Source organism: Mizuhopecten yessoensis, unplaced genomic scaffold (assembly GCF_002113885.1).
Source record: "Mizuhopecten yessoensis strain PY_sf001 unplaced genomic scaffold, ASM211388v2 scaffold371, whole genome shotgun sequence".
Lineage (NCBI taxonomy): Eukaryota > Metazoa > Mollusca > Bivalvia > Pectinida > Pectinidae > Mizuhopecten > Mizuhopecten yessoensis.
Genome location: NW_018403513.1, coordinates 96,552 through 113,846, shown reverse-complemented (window position 1 = coordinate 113,846; position 17,295 = coordinate 96,552). Strand labels below are relative to the sequence as shown.

General features: G+C 36.7%; 1 protein-coding gene across 4 annotated transcripts; it reads right to left on the bottom strand.

Annotated features, from left to right (window-relative positions):
* Positions 1-2,585: 2,585 nt before the first annotated feature.
* On the bottom strand, positions 2,586-16,150 carry LOC110446999 (aurora kinase A-like). 4 transcript variants are annotated; one of them, XM_021492398.1, is made up of 8 exons: positions 16,057-16,150; positions 12,751-12,918; positions 12,289-12,400; positions 10,556-10,635; positions 10,134-10,272; positions 9,430-9,578; positions 4,702-4,933; positions 2,586-4,201 (listed from the first exon to the last, which is right to left on the bottom strand). In XM_021492398.1, exons 2-8 carry the CDS (start codon positions 12,876-12,878, stop codon positions 4,109-4,111), a joined length of 933 nt encoding a protein of 310 aa, XP_021348073.1. In that variant the 5' UTR covers positions 12,879-12,918; positions 16,057-16,150; the 3' UTR covers positions 2,586-4,108. The 4 variants fall into 4 exon arrangements, with proteins under 4 accessions (XP_021348073.1, XP_021348056.1, XP_021348049.1 ...); XM_021492381.1 differs by lacking the exon at positions 16,057-16,150 and adding an exon at positions 15,657-15,895; XM_021492374.1 differs by lacking the exon at positions 16,057-16,150 and adding an exon at positions 15,719-15,895.
* Positions 16,151-17,295: the final 1,145 nt, after the last annotated feature.

Here is a 17,295-nt window from a genome sequence, read left to right as displayed (position 1 = left end):
GTAAATAGTGTAATGCATTCAGCTATACATCCCATGATACACCTATGACCCAAGTTTGGTTGCTCTAGCATTTATACTTTGTCAGAAACAGCCTAAGATGTAATAGCTAAACGCAAAACCTTAACGTTGAGTTTTTTTCTAAGTCCAGAAATTTGATTTTTTTACCAAAAAAATGCAGAAATCAATGAAATGTTTTTAGTGCAGTAGGCTCCACTACCCATGCTTCATCTATGATCGAGGTTTTGTTGCTGTAGCTTTGTCAAAGACAGAGCTAAACTTGAAACCTTAACATTGTTGACGCCGCCGTCGGAAAAGCAACGCCTATGTGTCTTTCCGACATCCGTCGTAGGCGACACAAAAACTGCCATGACCAATCAGCCATGAAAATACAACATACAATATTGCATGAATCAAAAGTTGAGGCCTCTGCAAAATCAAAATATATGTGAATTTCGACCAATTAGGCAAAAGCCAGTATACGAAGACTGTCTTGTCAGATCAGAAAACGGATGCCGCGGTTAAGTTCGCAGTGCCAAAATACATGTACTTAACCAAATTTGATTGAAATCGAACAATAACTGAATTTCGACCAATCGGAAGCCAGTATAGGTGACCATTATAACAAATCAAAAAATGGATAACAGGCTGAGTTTGCAGTGACAAAATACACCTACATACAAAATTTGAGCGAAATTGAACAATATCTGAATTTCGACCAATCAGAAGCCAATATACGGCAACCATGTTGTCAAATCACAAACTGGACGGTGCAGTTGAGTTTGCAACGCTAAAATACACTTGCATACTAATTTTGGAGACAAAATACACATTGTATAATTAATTTATAAAAAAATGCAAAGATATAAGTATAATCTAGGTTTAATTTTGACAGCACTTGTACTTTGTGAGAAATTAAGCTCAACCCCCAGCTAAACGGAAAACTTAAACATAGTACAATTAATTAAACAAAGTCCAATGAACAGTACTGTAGGTGAAATTCAAAATCTGAAATGTGTGTAGGGATGCCCATGCATAGATAAAAGTATAATCCAGGTTTGGTTATGACAGCGCATATACTTCGTGAGAAATTGAACTCGACCCCCAGCTAAACGGAAAACTTTAACATGGTCCAATTAATTAAACAAAGTCCAACTCAAAGTAGATTTTAGTTGAAAATCTGAAATGTGAGTTTGGATGGTTATATATAGATATATGTAGATTTCAGGTTTCATTATGATAGCTTATGTACTTAGAGAGAAATTTAGCTTAATGTGGAGCTAAACAGAAAACTTCACCATGGGCCAATTAATTAACAAAGTCTAATTAACAGTAATTTTTTGTTAAAATTCTGAATCTGAAATGTGCATTTGAATGGTAATATATAGATACAAGTATATTTCAGGTTTCATTAAGATACCTTATGTTCTTATAGAGAAATTTGGAGTTTAACAGAAATGTTGACGCGGCCGGAAAAGTAACGCCTATGTCTCGCTTCGTGACTCCATCGCAGGCGAGACAGAAATTCTATTTATAAAAGTGATGATCATGTTTTTGACTTAAGTTTATAAAGCAAAATCGTACAATAGTAATATTTCAAACATGGATGTTTAGTTTCATGACAATCGGGATATAAGTTGGCAATGCAATGTCAGAAAAATTCTATTTATAGTACACTGGTGACCTTATTTTTGATCTCGGGGTTATTTTAAAACATGTACTTTTGCAATAAGTAATGTTTTGAACATGTATAAATCTGCAGAGCAATGACATGTATGTATATTACATATACTCAATGATTGGTTGTGCAAGTGTAAAATTTTAAATACAAGTCATCAACAAGAGGCCCAAGGGGCCTGGATCGCTCACCTGGTATTATCTAACAATTGTAACCTTAAAAGTATACTTAAATAAAGCTACAGGCAAAATATTGGTACCTTGTCATTCAGAAAAACCTGTTTCAACGATTTAAACACATTTGACACATGACCTTTAAAGTCAAACATGGACATTAAATTGAACAAACTTTATAGCCTTCATCCCAGAATGCAACTTGTAAAATATCAGCACCTTAATGGCCCTATAAGATTTATGCACTGTGGACCAGCTGTGACCTTGAAAGCGTGTCAAGGTCATTCACATGCACAAGCAATCACCCTGGACACTTTAATCAAATAACCCTTGGGACCTTGAATATGGGTGAAAGTCATTCATTTGAACCAACTTGGTAGCATGCCAACATGCTTCTGGCCTAATATATCATCACCCTAAACCTTTTGGTATACAGAAGTAGTTTAAAGGTTTTTATGACAATTGCCTCCTGTGACCTTGAATATGAGCAAGGTGATTGGGCCAGGTGAGCTGACAATGAAGTTGTAATGGGAGAAAGAGAAATGTAAAGGCCAGATCGGGATTCGAACCTAGGACCTTCTGAGCTTTAGATGGATGCATGCTCTACCAATTGAGCTACCTGGTCGCTGACGATCAACCCAGTCAAGTTCTGCTACAAAGGTATTATGCATTTAGCAAACATGCATTTATTGTCCAAGGTATATGTCGCCTACATGACAGACAAATCATACATCGTGATCAGATAAAATAGTTTATTGTACATTTATCACATTGAGCCTCCACAATTTCTCACTTTTATATACGACTTGCATATCATTCAGAAGTAATGGGATATGAAATACTATCAGCAGCATTGCAGGATATGAAATTTGCCTGTACTCGATGAAAAAACATGATTTATCTTAATAATCTTGTGAAAAATGAACATCTGCAACAGTCTGTCAGACTGCGACTTAAGTACTTTGTGTAATGCATACCGTAATAACACATTGTTAAGTTAGATATTTCGTTTATGTTAAAGAATGAGTTTTATAAATAAGAGATGCAAATAAATTCAGGATTGTTTCTACCACAATTTATGTCATCTGGATTTTTTTGCACTTTTTTTTTTAACTTGAATTAACAATCAAGATATCTAATATCATAAAATAACCCGAGATCAAAAACAAGGTCACCAGTGTACTATAAATAGATTTTTTCTGACATTGCTCTGCCAACATAAAGCGAATCTTCATCAGGACAGCAAGATATTACAAAATATCCCCTGAGATACCCTCAGGGAGGGGGGGGGGGCTCCTTTTTATCTTGTGGCGTCATACATAATGGACATTCTATGACGTTAGTTACAAAGGCGAAGGTCGAAGAGCCCCATTGATCAACCCATCTATACAACCACAAGACATTGGCTCTGCAATTATTATTTTTTATTTCGTTTGAGGTAACAAACTATTAAAGGATATAAATTTGCGAGTAAGAAACAAACTTAAGACATACAGGTGTTCGGGGAATTATAGAGGACAGATAATTCTCATTGAGTAATATTTGTCAATACATATAAATACTAAGTCGTCTGTACTAATGTGCTTGACTTGTTTCGTAGTGAGAAGTATAGGTATAGAAAGGAAGAAGGAAAGGACAGAAATAATAGTCACAATCGTGATTTCTTTTACAGCGACACATACAGACATCTAACATTAGACACACAAAATTCATGCACATTCTTAATTTCCACATGTAAAAATTAATTGCAGAATGGTAGCAGTTGATCCTTGTTCTGAGATCCTCCCATCTGTGTTGGCAAACGATTAACTAGAATTTGTGACAGATGACACTGAATCTAGTTTCATGTTTGTATTCACATCCCGTAGAACACAATAAATTCTCACATCCCGTAGAACACAATAAATTACCAACGTTTTTAGAGTACAGTTCTACAATATTCATTATCCACAAGAGCCAGATAACGGGTGATTAGAGAAGAAATGTGTCTTGTCTGTTAGACACAGTCCAGTCTTAGATGTCCAACTGTCTGTAATCTTTAGGTCAATGTTTACAATGATTATATACCACACAACACCTCACACCTATATTTCACTTGTATGCAGAGTATTTGCAATTTTCAGCTCTAAATATTCACTCCCGGCATCCTGAATATCTGCTTGGTATTCTGAACTGAACGTCCATATTTATCCTCCTATCTGGAGAATGTTGTCTATGGCTTCCTTCAGCTGATCACAAAATGGTTCTACGGCGAATAGCTTTATGGTGGCATTGGACGCTGATTTTCTTTGATCCAGGGATGTTCCAGTACTTTTTCCAAAGTTATTCGCTGACTAGGGTCATGTTTCAGCAACTAAAAGTACAAAAAATAACAAGGTTTTATCACCAGTTCACATAAATTGTATTCACTTCATCGGTTGACAAGGACTGTTACAGAAACTAGACATATCACTAAATCTATTTAAGCTGCATCCAGACTACTAAAGGGGCGGACCAAGGATTTTTAAAATACATGTACTTGTTATGAACAAAAGCCATCATTTTCATATGCCACCTGCATGGTAAGTTGAGTATTATTCATAGAATGATTGACTTAAATTTTACTATCAATTTGTACCAATAAGCTAATATCATCAACAGAAAATTGGGATTGAAAACAGCCAGAAATTTCAATTATAATATTGGCCTTTATGAATCTCCACTGACAGCCATTCTCAATATATCAATGCACTGCAAGAAAAGTGTAGATATTTTGCAGAAACACTTGATCAGACACTTAGAAAGGATTAACTGTTTACATGACTTGTAACACAGTGCATATTTTTATCAAATAAAGTTAGACAAAGATCTCACCAAACTGATAAGATTTCTAGCAGGAGTGGACACATGTGATGGGAACTGAAGATCCACTTTTGTTATCCGCCTGTAGGTGTCTGTTTGGCTAGCAGCCTCAAACGGAGGCTTTCCCACCAGGAACTCGTAACACAGCACGCCAAGACTCCATAGATCCACCTTCTCGTCGTGAAGTTTGCCCTCAACCATTTCTGGAGGTAGATAATCTAAGGTGCCACACAATGTGGTTCTCCTGTAAATCAAATATTGTATGTAAAACATATTATGAAGCACAAAAAATCTGGCTAGGAATCATCAAAATCTTAATTCATGCTGAGATCTAAATCCAGTAACATTTAAAAATCATATAGTTATCATCATCATCATCATCATCATCATCATCGTCATCATTATGAAAAAAAACTGAATTCATTTTACAACAATTCTGAAAGAGGTCATTGAAGAATTTCAAATGTTCATCAGTGTAAAGGAAGCTAATATGAAAAGTAGTTTGAATCTCTAGGAATTATATCAGGACTTTCAGCATACTGAATCTCGGATAAGCAGTGAGCACTACCCTGACATGGTCTTATCGTGATACAGCTTGTATAAAATTTCAATAGCAAATTGTGCATTTATGCCACAGTTATACATGTCATCAATTTTTCCTTTAAATGCTATAGCTTTGCAAGTTAAGAATGATATTGATCAGGAATTTTGACCAAATTACGTCTATTAAAGACATTGCTTGGCCCAAGGTACTCAAAATTGTATAATGGCACAGGGGCATGGCCCAATGCGTAAAATGAGGGGGAATCCAGATTTCCTTCTCTTTTAGTACCAGTCAAAACCATGTGTCTGGAACATCCTTTAGGGAAGGAGAATTAATTAACACTGTTTAAAACACTTGAGAGAGGGGCAGGGTCAAATGAGGGAAATAAAGTTAAGTCTTGAAAATTTTACTCCATCAGTACGGAGGAAGGGATTTTAACCAAATTCGGCCTGAAGCATGTTGGGGCCCAAAGGGACTCCATGTTGCATTAAAGGAAGAGGATGGATGGGCCGAATCGAGTGAATAGAGTTTAATATGAAAAGTACAGATAATGGAATCTTCACCTAATTTGGTCCAGAAAATTCTTGCGCCTGGAGACTCGATGTTGTAAACAGATAGTGTGTTATTGAAAAGGAAGGGGGTGTTTAGATTGACCAGTTAAGATTGTTACTTAATGGAAGAGGGTGTTTAGACTGACCAGTTAAGATTGTTACTAACATGGAAGAGGGTGTTTAGATTGACCAGTTAAGATTGTTACTTACCTTGAAGAGGGTGTTTAGACTGACCAGTTAAGATTGTTGCTTTCCTTGAAGAGGATGTTAATACTGACCAGTTACGATTGTTGCTTTCCTTGAAGAGGGTGTTTAGATTGACCAGTTAAGATGGTTGCTTTCCTTGAAGAGGGTGTTTAGACTGACCAATTAAGATTGTTACTTACCTTTAATATGGTGTTTAGATTGACCAGTTAAGATTGTAACTAACCTTGAAGAGGGTGTTAATACTGACCAGTCAAGATTGTTATTTACCTTGAAGAGGGTGTTTAGATTGACTAGTTAAGATTGTTGCTTTCCTTTAATATGGTGTTTAGATTGACCAGTTAAGATTGTTACTTACCTTTAATATGGTGTTTAGATTGACCAGTTAAGATTGCTACTTACAAGGAAGATGGTGTTTAGATTGACCAGTTAAGATTGTTACTTACCTTGAATAGGGTGTTTATACTGACCAGTCAAGATTGTTACTTACCATGAAGAGGGTGTTAATACTGACCAGTTAAGATTGTTGCTTTCCTTGAAGAGGGTGTTAATACTGACCAGTTAAGATTGCTGCTTTCCTTGAAGAGGGTGTTTAGACTGACCAGTTAAGATTGTTACTTTCCTTGAAGAGGGTATTCAGATTGACCAGTTAAGATTGTTGCTTTCCTTGAAGAGGGTATTAATACTGACCAGTTAAGATTGCTGCTTTCCTTGAAGAGGGTGTTTAGACTGACCAGTAAAGATTGTTACTTTCCTTGAAGAGGGTATTCAGATTGACCAGTTAAGATTGTTACTTACCTTGAATAGGGTGTTTATACTGACCAGTCAAGATTGTTCCTTACCATGAAGAGGGTGTTAATACTGACCAGTTACGATTGTTGCTTTCCTTGAAGAGGGTGTTTAGATTGACCAGTTAAGATTGTTACTTACCATGAAGAGGGTGTTAATACTGACCAGTTACGATTGTTGCTTTCCTTGAAGAGGGTGTTTAGATTGACCAGTTAAGATTGTTACTTACCATGAAGAGGGTGTTAATACTGACCAGTTACGATTGTTGCTTTCCTTGAAGAGGGTGTTTAGATTGACCAGTTAAGATTGTTACTTACCATGAAGAGGGTGTTAATACTGACCAGTTACGATTGTTGCTTTCCTTGAAGAGGGTGTTTATACTGACCAGTCAAGATTGTTACTTACCATGAAGTGGGTGTTAATACTGACCAGTTAAGATTGTTGCTTTTCTTGAAGAGGGTATTCAGATTGACCAGTTAAGATTGTTGCTTTCCTTGAAGAGGATGTTTATACTGACCAGTCAAGATTGTTACTTGCCATGAAGAGGGTGTTAATACTGACCAGTTAAGATTGTTGCTTTTCTTGAAGAGGGTATTCAGATTGACCAGTTAAGATTGTTGCTTTCCTTGAAGAGGGTGTTCAGACTGACCAGTAACGACTGTTACTTACCTTTAATATGGTGTTTAGATTGACCAGTCAAGATTGTTACTTACCATGAAGAGGGCGTTAATACTGACCAGTTAAGATTGTTGCTTTCCTTGAGGAGGGTGTTAATACTGACCAGTTAAGATTGCTGCTTTCCGTGAAGAGGGTGTTTAGACTGACCAGTTAAGATTGTTACTTTCCTTGAAGAGGGTATTCAGATTGACCAGTTAAGATTGCTACTTACCTTGAAGAGGGTGTTTATACTGACCAGTCACGATTGTTACTTACCATGAAGAGGGTGTTAATACTGGCCAGTTAAGATTGTTGCTTTCCTTGAAGAGGGTGTTAATACTGACCAGTTAAGATTGTTGCTTTTCTTGAAGAGGGTATTCAGATTGACCAGTTAAGATTGTTGCTTTCCTTGAAGAGTGGATTCAGATTGACCAGTTAAGATTGTTACTTACCTTGAATAGGGTGTTTATACTGACCAGTCAAGATTGTTACTTAACATGAAGAGGGTGTTAATACTGACCAGTTAAGATTGTTGCTTTCCTTGAGGAGGGTGTTAATACTGACCAGTTAAGATTGCTGCTTTCCGTGAAGAGGGTGTTTAGACTGACCAGTTAAGATTGTTACTTTCCTTGAAGAGGGTATTCAGATTGACCAGTTAAGATTGTTACTTACCTTGAAGAGGGTATTTAGACTGACCAGTTAAGATTGTTGCTTTCCTTGAAGAGGGTGTTTATACTGACCAGTCAAGATTGTTACTTACCATGAAGAGGGTGTTAATACTGACCAGTTAAGATTGTTACTTACCTTGAAGAGGGTGTTAATACTGACCAGTTAAGATTGTTTCTTACCTGGAAGAGGGTGTTTAGATTGACCAGTTAAGATTGTTACTAACCTTGAAGAGGTTGTTTAGACTGATCAGTTAAGATTGTTACTTACCTTGAAGAGGGTGTTTAGACTTACCAGTTAAGATTGTTGCTTTCCTTGAAGAGGGTGTTCAGATTGACCAGTTAAGATTGTTACTTAGCTTGAGGAGGGTGTTTAGACTGACCAGTTAAGATTGTTACTTACCTGGAAGAGGGTGTTTAGATTGACCAGTATACAATTTATTATATTACCAAATAAATATTAATATCAATGCTGCATGCAATGTTGCCATTGCTTCAACACTGAGTCGCGGTCACCGAAACGCTTGAAGGGGGCTCTCGAGGGGAGATTTCTGCGCATCGAATTCGCGCCGGGTAACAGTTTGCTCTGACCGGGAAAACAGTTTTGACTGTTTCACCCCTACAGCCGAAATTGGACAAAAAGCCATAAACAGTCAAAAATGTCTAATTATAATTCATATAGACTATTGGGTAATAATTAAGATTGTTACTAACCTTGAAGAGGGTGTTTATACTGACCAGTCAAGATTGTTACATACCATGAAGAGGGTGTTAATACTGACCAGTAACGACTGTTACTTACCTTTAATATGGTGTTTAGATTAACCAGTTAAGATTGTTACTTACCTTGAAGAGGGTGTTTATACTGACCAGTCAAGATTGTTACATACCATGAAGAGGGTTTTAATACTGACCAGTAACGACTGTGACTTACCTTTAATATGGTGTTTAGATTAACCAGTTAAGATTGTTACTTACCTTGAAGAGGGTGTTTATACAGACCAGTCAAGATTGTTACTCACCATGAAGAGGGTGTTCAGATTGACCAGTAACAACTGTTACTTACCTTTAATATGGTGTTTAGATTGACCAGTTAAGATTGTTACTTACCATGAAGAGGGTGTTAATACTGACCAGTTAAGATTGTTGCTTTCCTTGAAGAGGGTGTTTATACAGACCAGTCAAGATTGTTACTCACCATGAAGAGGGTGTTTAGACTGACCAGTTAAGATTGTTACTTACCATGAAGAGGGTGTTTAGATTGACCAGTTAAGATTGTTACTTACCTTGAAGAGGGTGTTTAGACTGACCAGTTAAGATTTTTACTTACCTGGAAGAGGGTGCATGGACAGACCAACCAAAATCAGCGATTTTGAGGTCACCTGTGAGTCCCAAGAGGAGGTTTTCAGGTTTAATGTCTCTGTGGATGACCTTTTTACTGTGGCAATACAGCAGGGCACTGGCCATTTGGAACATGTACTATGGAAACATAAATAAGCATGAATTCAATGAAATAGATTTGTTCCTAATCTTCACAATGTGTATCTGCCTAATTGATTTAATTGAAATTGAGTAATGATGCAGAAACCATCGGCCAATCAGACTGTAAGATCGCTTTTCAGAGATGCACAAGATCCATCCAGCATCTGTCTATCCCACTTCTGTTTCTGCACTCCTTAATTTGACTTCCTGTTGTTTAATCATATGTTTACATTCTAAACAACCAAGACAACAGTGATAATCTGATAGCTGTCATAACAATATGGAAAATACTAATGTGAGGTCCCCATTTTGGGTTTTTTGTCCAGAAACTTGGATCTTGGAAACATCATTATCTTACCTGCATTGCAACAACTTATTTGGTTGCCCCCCCCCCCCTTGGCTAGATACACATTCAAAACAAACTTAAATCAGAGCATACAGTAATTTCTGTTAAGTTAATGATGTGATAGAGAGATATGAACAGTTTCTGATTGGAAAAACATAGCTCTTGGTTTTGTGCTTCCAAGACAACTTTTAATAGACAGAACTTACTGTAGCTGTTCGCTTCTCATCAAATCTTGTAACCTTCATCAGCTCTTTGTACAGTTCGCCCTTTGGTGCATACTCCAGGACAAGGTAGACTCGTGTTTTGTCGTGGAAATATTGAAACAAACGCAGGATATGGGGATGTCTGCAATATTTGGAAAATTATTCTCTTTTTATTTTGAATACAGTTGTATTTAAACCACAACACCATTATCTTGAACCTAGTTACAAAGTCCATCACCTGGAATTACCACAGCACAATTTTTTATATATTCATTCAATTAAAATTTTCAATTTTAAAGTCATTTTAAAGTCATTTAAAATTATTTCAACCAGCCAATACCATGAACTGTCTATCCCTCAAAATTTCATTATGTAGATTATACTCGACATCTACCTTTAGTATAACATATCTGCTTTCTACTTACCTGAGATGTGACTGTATTTCTATCTCACGACGAAGTTGATGCTCAACACCATTTTTCTGTAACTGTGACTTGAACAGAACCTAGAAGGAGAACAATACACTTGCATTTTACCTGCATTGGAATAATAAATCAGGGTTGAAATTCAATTAAAATTTATACCTATTAAAAATCATGGGAATAGTGGCAAATCTCAAAGGTATCACTTTAACTTCTCTTTATTTTATATCACACACACGAGTATAATGCTAGGTTTTTCAAGGTCATCCGTGCAATTATCAAGAAAAAATGTTTGAATGTGGAGCTAACAGTTTGCAGCTTGAAGTTGCTGCGCAAATTTCAAGTTAATCCTACGATATTGAAGCCCTTGTGTATGGACTATCAGATTATGGGAATATTCTGTTCCTTCAAGATAAGTGTATGATAAATGCGTTTGGGAACTTGTATTAACAAGAAACCGCCAATGGCGATATGGCCAGATTGCTACAGTACATTTTCATGTAAAGCATCACATGTGATAAGCATCCTTTAAGATACATAATCCATGCAAGTTTAGTTGATGTACAACAAGTAGTTACTTAATTAGTAACTGACCTTAACCAATCTTCTTGACCTGGTAACTGAAGTGAAAAATGTAGGTCAGAACTAGCATCTAAAGCATGTCATGTGTTAAGCATTCTTAGATACATTTATGCAATGCAACTTTAGTTGATGTACAATAAGTAGTTACTTAGTAACTGACCTTAACCAATCTTCTTAACCTGGTCACTGATGCGGTAAATGTTGGTCAGAACCAGCATTCCCATGTGATAATTATAAGCATCCTAAGATACATAAGCCATGCAAGTTAAATTGTTGTAGGATAAGTAGTTACTGGTAAGTGACCTAAACCAATCTTCTTAACCATATTGCAGAAGGGGCCTGACCTCAACCAATCTTCTTGACCTGGTATGCGGAAAATGTAGGTCAGAACTAGCATCTAAAGCATGTCATGTGATAAGCATTCTTAGATACATTTATGCAATGCAACTTTAGTTGATGTACAATTAGTAGTTACTTAGTAACTGACCTTAACCAATCTTCTTAACCTGGTCACTGATGCGGTAAATGTTGGTCAGAACCAGCATTCCCATGTGATAATTATAAGCATCCTAAGATACATAAGCCATGCAAGTTAAATTGTTGTAGGATAAGTAGTTACTGGTAAGTGACCTAAACCAATCTTCTTAGCCATATTGCAGAAGGGGCCTGACCTCAACCAATCTTCTTGACCTGGTCACTAATGCGGAAAATGTAGGTCAGAACCAGCATCTGAAGCATTGCATGTGATAAGCATCCTTCGATACATAAGCCATGCAAGTTTAGTTGATGCAGGATAATTAATTACTTGGTAACAGAACTTAACCATTCTTCTTTACCTTAGTGCAGACAGAGGTACGGACGGAAAACGCCAATCTATAAGCCCTGATTGCGTTGTAATCTGGCCAAAAATGCCAGACGTTATTCTACACATAGGTATCTGGCATAAAAAAAACATGTTTTTGAGATGTTTTTTCTCTCTGGATTTAAGCAGTGATAATATGCGTATCACATCATGATAAGGGACATATGTGCTTCTGGTAAACACCAGTAATCTGAGAGCTGTCATAAATTAATAACATGGAAAAACACTGATGTGAGTTCCCCATTTTTTCGGGGGTCCATAAACTTGTATCTTAAACAACATATCATCTTACCTTTATTGCAACTATATATTTGGTTGACTTCTCTCTTGCCAGATAGACATTTCCGAACTTTCCTTTACCTAGAGGCCTTCCAATATCGAAATCCTGCAAGGACCACTTCTTCCTGAAAAAATAACAAGATTTAAAATAAACAGTCATTTCAGATTTTCATTTGTAACGAGCCATTCGGATTTATATGTCTTGCCTTTACCCCGCTTTGACCATCAATGCACATATCAGAGAAACTACCAGTAACTTAGACACAAAAACTTATGTTGATGGAGATGCTGACAAAGTCAATGGACCATGAAAGGTAGGCCGCATCCAGCATTTGATTTATACTTTCAGTGAAACTAACTTAAACGCAAAACCTTAATGTTGACGCTGCCGTCGCCAGAAAAGCAACACTTTAGTGTCGCTACCACTTCGTGACAGAGAAGCAATAAAACAGTATTTGACAGAATTTGACTTTACCCTTCTGGTTGTGTGGAGGTATTCTCCTTGGCCTGTAACGTGACTGTTCCAGGTTTGAAAGGTGATGTGAGATCTGTACTGCTAAAACTGTTCACAGGTTTCAGCACACGCCCAGGCTCAATAGCCATCTTTTACAGACAGCGTATTTACGATCAGGTTATTGGTCACCTGGAATATGAAGACAAAGTTGGCTTACAATAGATCAAAATACTAGTTTAAACTCTATTTTAATTGAGACCACACACACACACACCACTCTTTGTAAAGAAATATAACAAACACTGTCAATAAAGTAAAATTGGTTTAAGTGTTATGAATGTTACTAACAATGGAGTGGGAAATTTCCATCTTACACCCCATTTCACGACACGTCACAAATTAGGAAAACACTGATGCCGCAATGCGGAAAAGGCAAAGTGATAAAATTAAAACCTTTTATGATATATTTATCGTACACGTTAGAAAGATGAGATTATTTTTTCTTCACAAACTTTGTTTGCAAATATAGGGTATGCTAACTCTTGCTGACAAATTCGTTTTGGTAAAAAAGAAATGGGAAAAAATTGATATTTTCAAAATGGATGCCAGTCCAAAACACACTTTCATGGTTTCTGAGCTTATTCTGGTAGTTGGAAGGAGAGAAAAATACTCTTTCATGACCAAGGGTGTAGGATAGGGAAATTCCACCTTCAGGATTTTGGAATCTGGCGAAACCCTCTGCAAAGCCTCTTGTTTTACCAAATTTGAAAACCCCTCGGTTGGAATTTCCCTTTCCTACACCCCTGGGCATGAAATAGTCTTATATTCTCATATTTTCATGTGTATAAGATAGAGCTGTCCAGGGTATAAAGAAAGGGGTGTCGGAAATTTCTATCTTACACCCCATTTCACGTGACGTGAAGTGACAATGGCTCAACATTGACGTGACGTCACAAATTTGGAACTCTCCGATGCTGCAATGCAGAAAAGGCAACGTGATGAAATTAAAACCTTTTAAGGTATATTTACTTTATACGTTAGAAAGATGAGATTCATTTTTCTGCGTAAACTTTGTTTGCAAATACGGGGTATGCTAAATCTCGCTGACAAATTTGTTTTGGTTAAAAAAACTTGGGGGAATATTAATATTTTCAAAATGGTAGCCAGTCCAAACACACTTTCATGGTTCCTGAGCTTATTCGGGATTTTCGAATTTGGCGAAACCATCTGGTTTTAGCAAATTTGAAAACCCCTCGGTTGGAATAAAGAGTCTTATAATATTCATTTGCATTAATCATGTGAATTGGAAAATATATTAGATACTATCAGAACAGTTAGTCATAAATGTGCGATTATTATAATGTTTGATATAGGGTTAGGGTAGCCAAAATGGAACCCTTTTTACAGAAAAATATAACATTTCCTATAAAGTTTCATAAAGACCATTTTTTTTACTTTTAATGAAACAATACATGCAGCATGTGTGTCTATTTATAGAGCTCATTAAAATGCGGAATTGGAATTCAGCTGGTCGAGTACCCAAAATGGAACACTTCATCATATAGGTCAGTTTATGTAAATAACTGACGGCATTTAAGTAATTTTCTTCATTTAAAAAATGTTTTGACAATTTCTGCTAAATTTTTCTTATTTATTCCCTAAAATATTCGTTTGAACATTTTATTTCATGTTTAGAAATATGATAGAATATTTGTTGTCGCATCGTACTGTTTCTCAGGATTGTTTTTCATTTCGTTTTTTAATGTTTAAGAGGTAGACAGATGATATTTGCATAAAATGCATAAAACTATATAAATTTTGATTGAGAATACATGTATAATATTATTTTTTATTGTAAAAAAAAACAATTCTGTGTCATATATATCAAAAGTGTTCCATTTTGGGTACCCTCACCATAGACATAGAGGCAGAAGGCCTTCATCCAATGCTAATATTTACAAGAAAGACAATAATGTGCTTCCACTCGGGATCAGACCCAGGCAAATTGAGTAAAGAGAAATTCCATCTAGCGTGAAACCAGAACTGCAGGAGGCAGGTTTTTTTTAATACATATACAAAATATTGACCCCCTTTATCAAGTTGAAGAGTATGTGACAGTGAGAGGATGCTAACGCTAAGAAGAGAAGAAACAAAAAATAGGGAGAGATAGGAAGAAATGACTTTGAGAATTGCAGATTTGAAAGCCGAAGTCAAGGAAATTGATGCAATGTCAGGTGACAAGGAGTTCCAGTCAATGATTGTTCTTGGAAAGAAGAAGAATTTACGTGCCAGCTGTGTTCTAAATGAGAGAGTGTGATATGTATTCTGGTGTTCATGTCTTGTAAGGCGGGTTGGAGGGACAAGGATATCTTTTCTGGTGTTGATTTTATTGTATGTAGTTAGCTGTATATCGTTCCTTCTGTGTTCAAGGAAATGCCGGTTTAGGTGTTCCATCATGTCACCAACATTGAAGATGTTTGTGGGTGACAAATATGAATTCTCTCCTATGTTCCATTTCTATTTTTGATAAAAAAAATTACATCAAAATAGCAAAAATAAATTCTGACAGATTTCACTCAAATTCAATGCATGTTCATGTAAAATAAATACAAAGCAAACACTTCTTCTTCCGTTTCAAGGATCAGAAATCAAAGGTTGGAGTGCGATTGACCCTGGGACACATACTGGATAGTGAATTAACAAACTAAACGTTAAAAAATTGTGTTACTCATAATATTCACGTGTGTGTTACGGGGGGGGGGGGGGGGGGGGCAATATTTCGGTCCAAGATATACTGGATCGCCCAGAAGCTTATATTTACAACAGCGATGATATAAAGTTAAATAATAACACATTTGTCTATATATAACTATTGACGTTTGAGTAAATTGACTTAAAAATCGTCTTCGTGCTGTTATTAAGCATACCAATGAAGCGGTGTCATCTCGTTCAGTTACATTGAAATTACATTGCAATTTAAGTTTCTAACCGATTTCAACACGTGGTCCAAGCATAGGGCCGGTTATATTTAGTATCAAGTCAGTTGTCAATGTCGATTTTTTTCAAGACCTTGGTTTAACCAAGAAACGGTCAGCTTCATTGTTTACAGTCGAGATGGACATATGGCTGCGGACCGGGACGACGAGTACGATTTCCCGAAGTTCCGTGTTTGAAATTCGTGTCGAACAATTTGATTGGCTGTAATTTCTTCGGTAAACTAAGGGAGGGCTCACACAACTAGGTGTTATTACTAAGCTTTTGAGCTAATAGCGTTAATATTTGGAAGTTCAACACTAGAGACAACTGTCTAAATTCACAGATACATACCTGACAAAGGATTCAAAAGGTATTTTTTGGTGAGTTTGGTCACGGAATTAGATTAGAAAAGAGCGCTACAGGCGTCTGCTTTTGACAACCGGAAGTACAAGCCAAACCGGTGAAGCGCCAGTCGGAGGCCCAGTCGAGGGGGGACACCCATGTCATCAATCGGGAACCGTCGGCACTTTCCGTAACGAAAATGGTTCCCGATTGCCATGACATTGGACCCCATATCAATCCGCCATCACATTTTTTGCCAAGTGAGCTGATGCCGTGGTGCGGCGTCCGTCGTCCGTCCGTCGTTCGGCGTCAATATTTTATTTAAAACGACTTCTTCTTAATAACCGAAAGGCCTAGGGTGATGATATTTGGCCAGAAGCAAACTGGGATGAAGGGCTACCAAGTTTGTTCAAATAAATGACCTTCATCTATTTTCAAGGTAACAGGGGTCAATTGTTTAAAAAAATCTTTATACAACTTCTTCTGAATAACTAAGGGGCCTAGGATAATGATATTTAGGCAGTAATATGCTAGGATAAAGGGCTACTAATTTTTGTTAATATTAATTACCTTTACCTATATTCAAGGTCACAGGGGTCAAATATGTTTAAAACATTTAAACAACTTCCTCTCTATAACCAAGAGGCCTAGGATGATGCTATTTGACCAGTAGCATGCTGTAATAGAGGGCTACAGAGTTTGTTCAAATGAATGACCTCTACTTAAATTCAAGGTCACAGGGGTCAAATATGTTTAAAACATTTAAACAACTTCTCAATAACCAAGAGGCCTAGGAGGATGCTATTTGACCAGAAGCATAGTGTAATAGAGGGCTACAGAGTTTGTTCAAATGAATGACCTTGACTTATATTCAAGGTCATCGGGGTCAAATATGTTTAAAACCTTCACACAACTTCTCCTGAATACCCAAGAAGCCTAGATCAATGATATTTGACCAGTATCATGCTCAGATGAAGGGCTACCAAGTTTGTTCAAACAAACGACCTTCACCTATTTTTAAGGTCACATGGGTCAAATATGTTTAAAACCTTTAAATAACTTCTCCTGAATATCCAAGAGGCATAGGCTATTGACATTTTGTCAGTAACATGCTGGGATAAAGGGCTACCAAGTTTATTCAAATGAATTACCTTCATCTATTTTCAAGGTCACAGGGGTCAAATATGTTTTAAAACTTTAAACAACTTCTTCTCAATAACCAAAAGGCCTTGGATGATGATATTTGGC

What these genes read in the sequence shown, in the direction of transcription:
- LOC110446999 (XM_021492398.1), bottom strand. Translation starts at nt 12,878, where the DNA reads ATGGCTATTGAGCCTGGGCGTGTGCTGAAACCTGTGAACAGTTTTAGC. An exon ending in ACCTCCACACAACCAGAAGG is followed by an intron (nt 12,401 to 12,750) that starts GTAAAGTCAAAT and finishes TTATTTTTTCAG; the next exon opens with GAAGAAGTGGTCCTTGCAGG. An exon ending in GTCCATGCACCCTCTTCCAG is followed by an intron (nt 4,934 to 9,429) that starts GTAAGTAAAAAT and finishes TTTGATTTACAG; the next exon opens with GAGAACCACATTGTGTGGCA.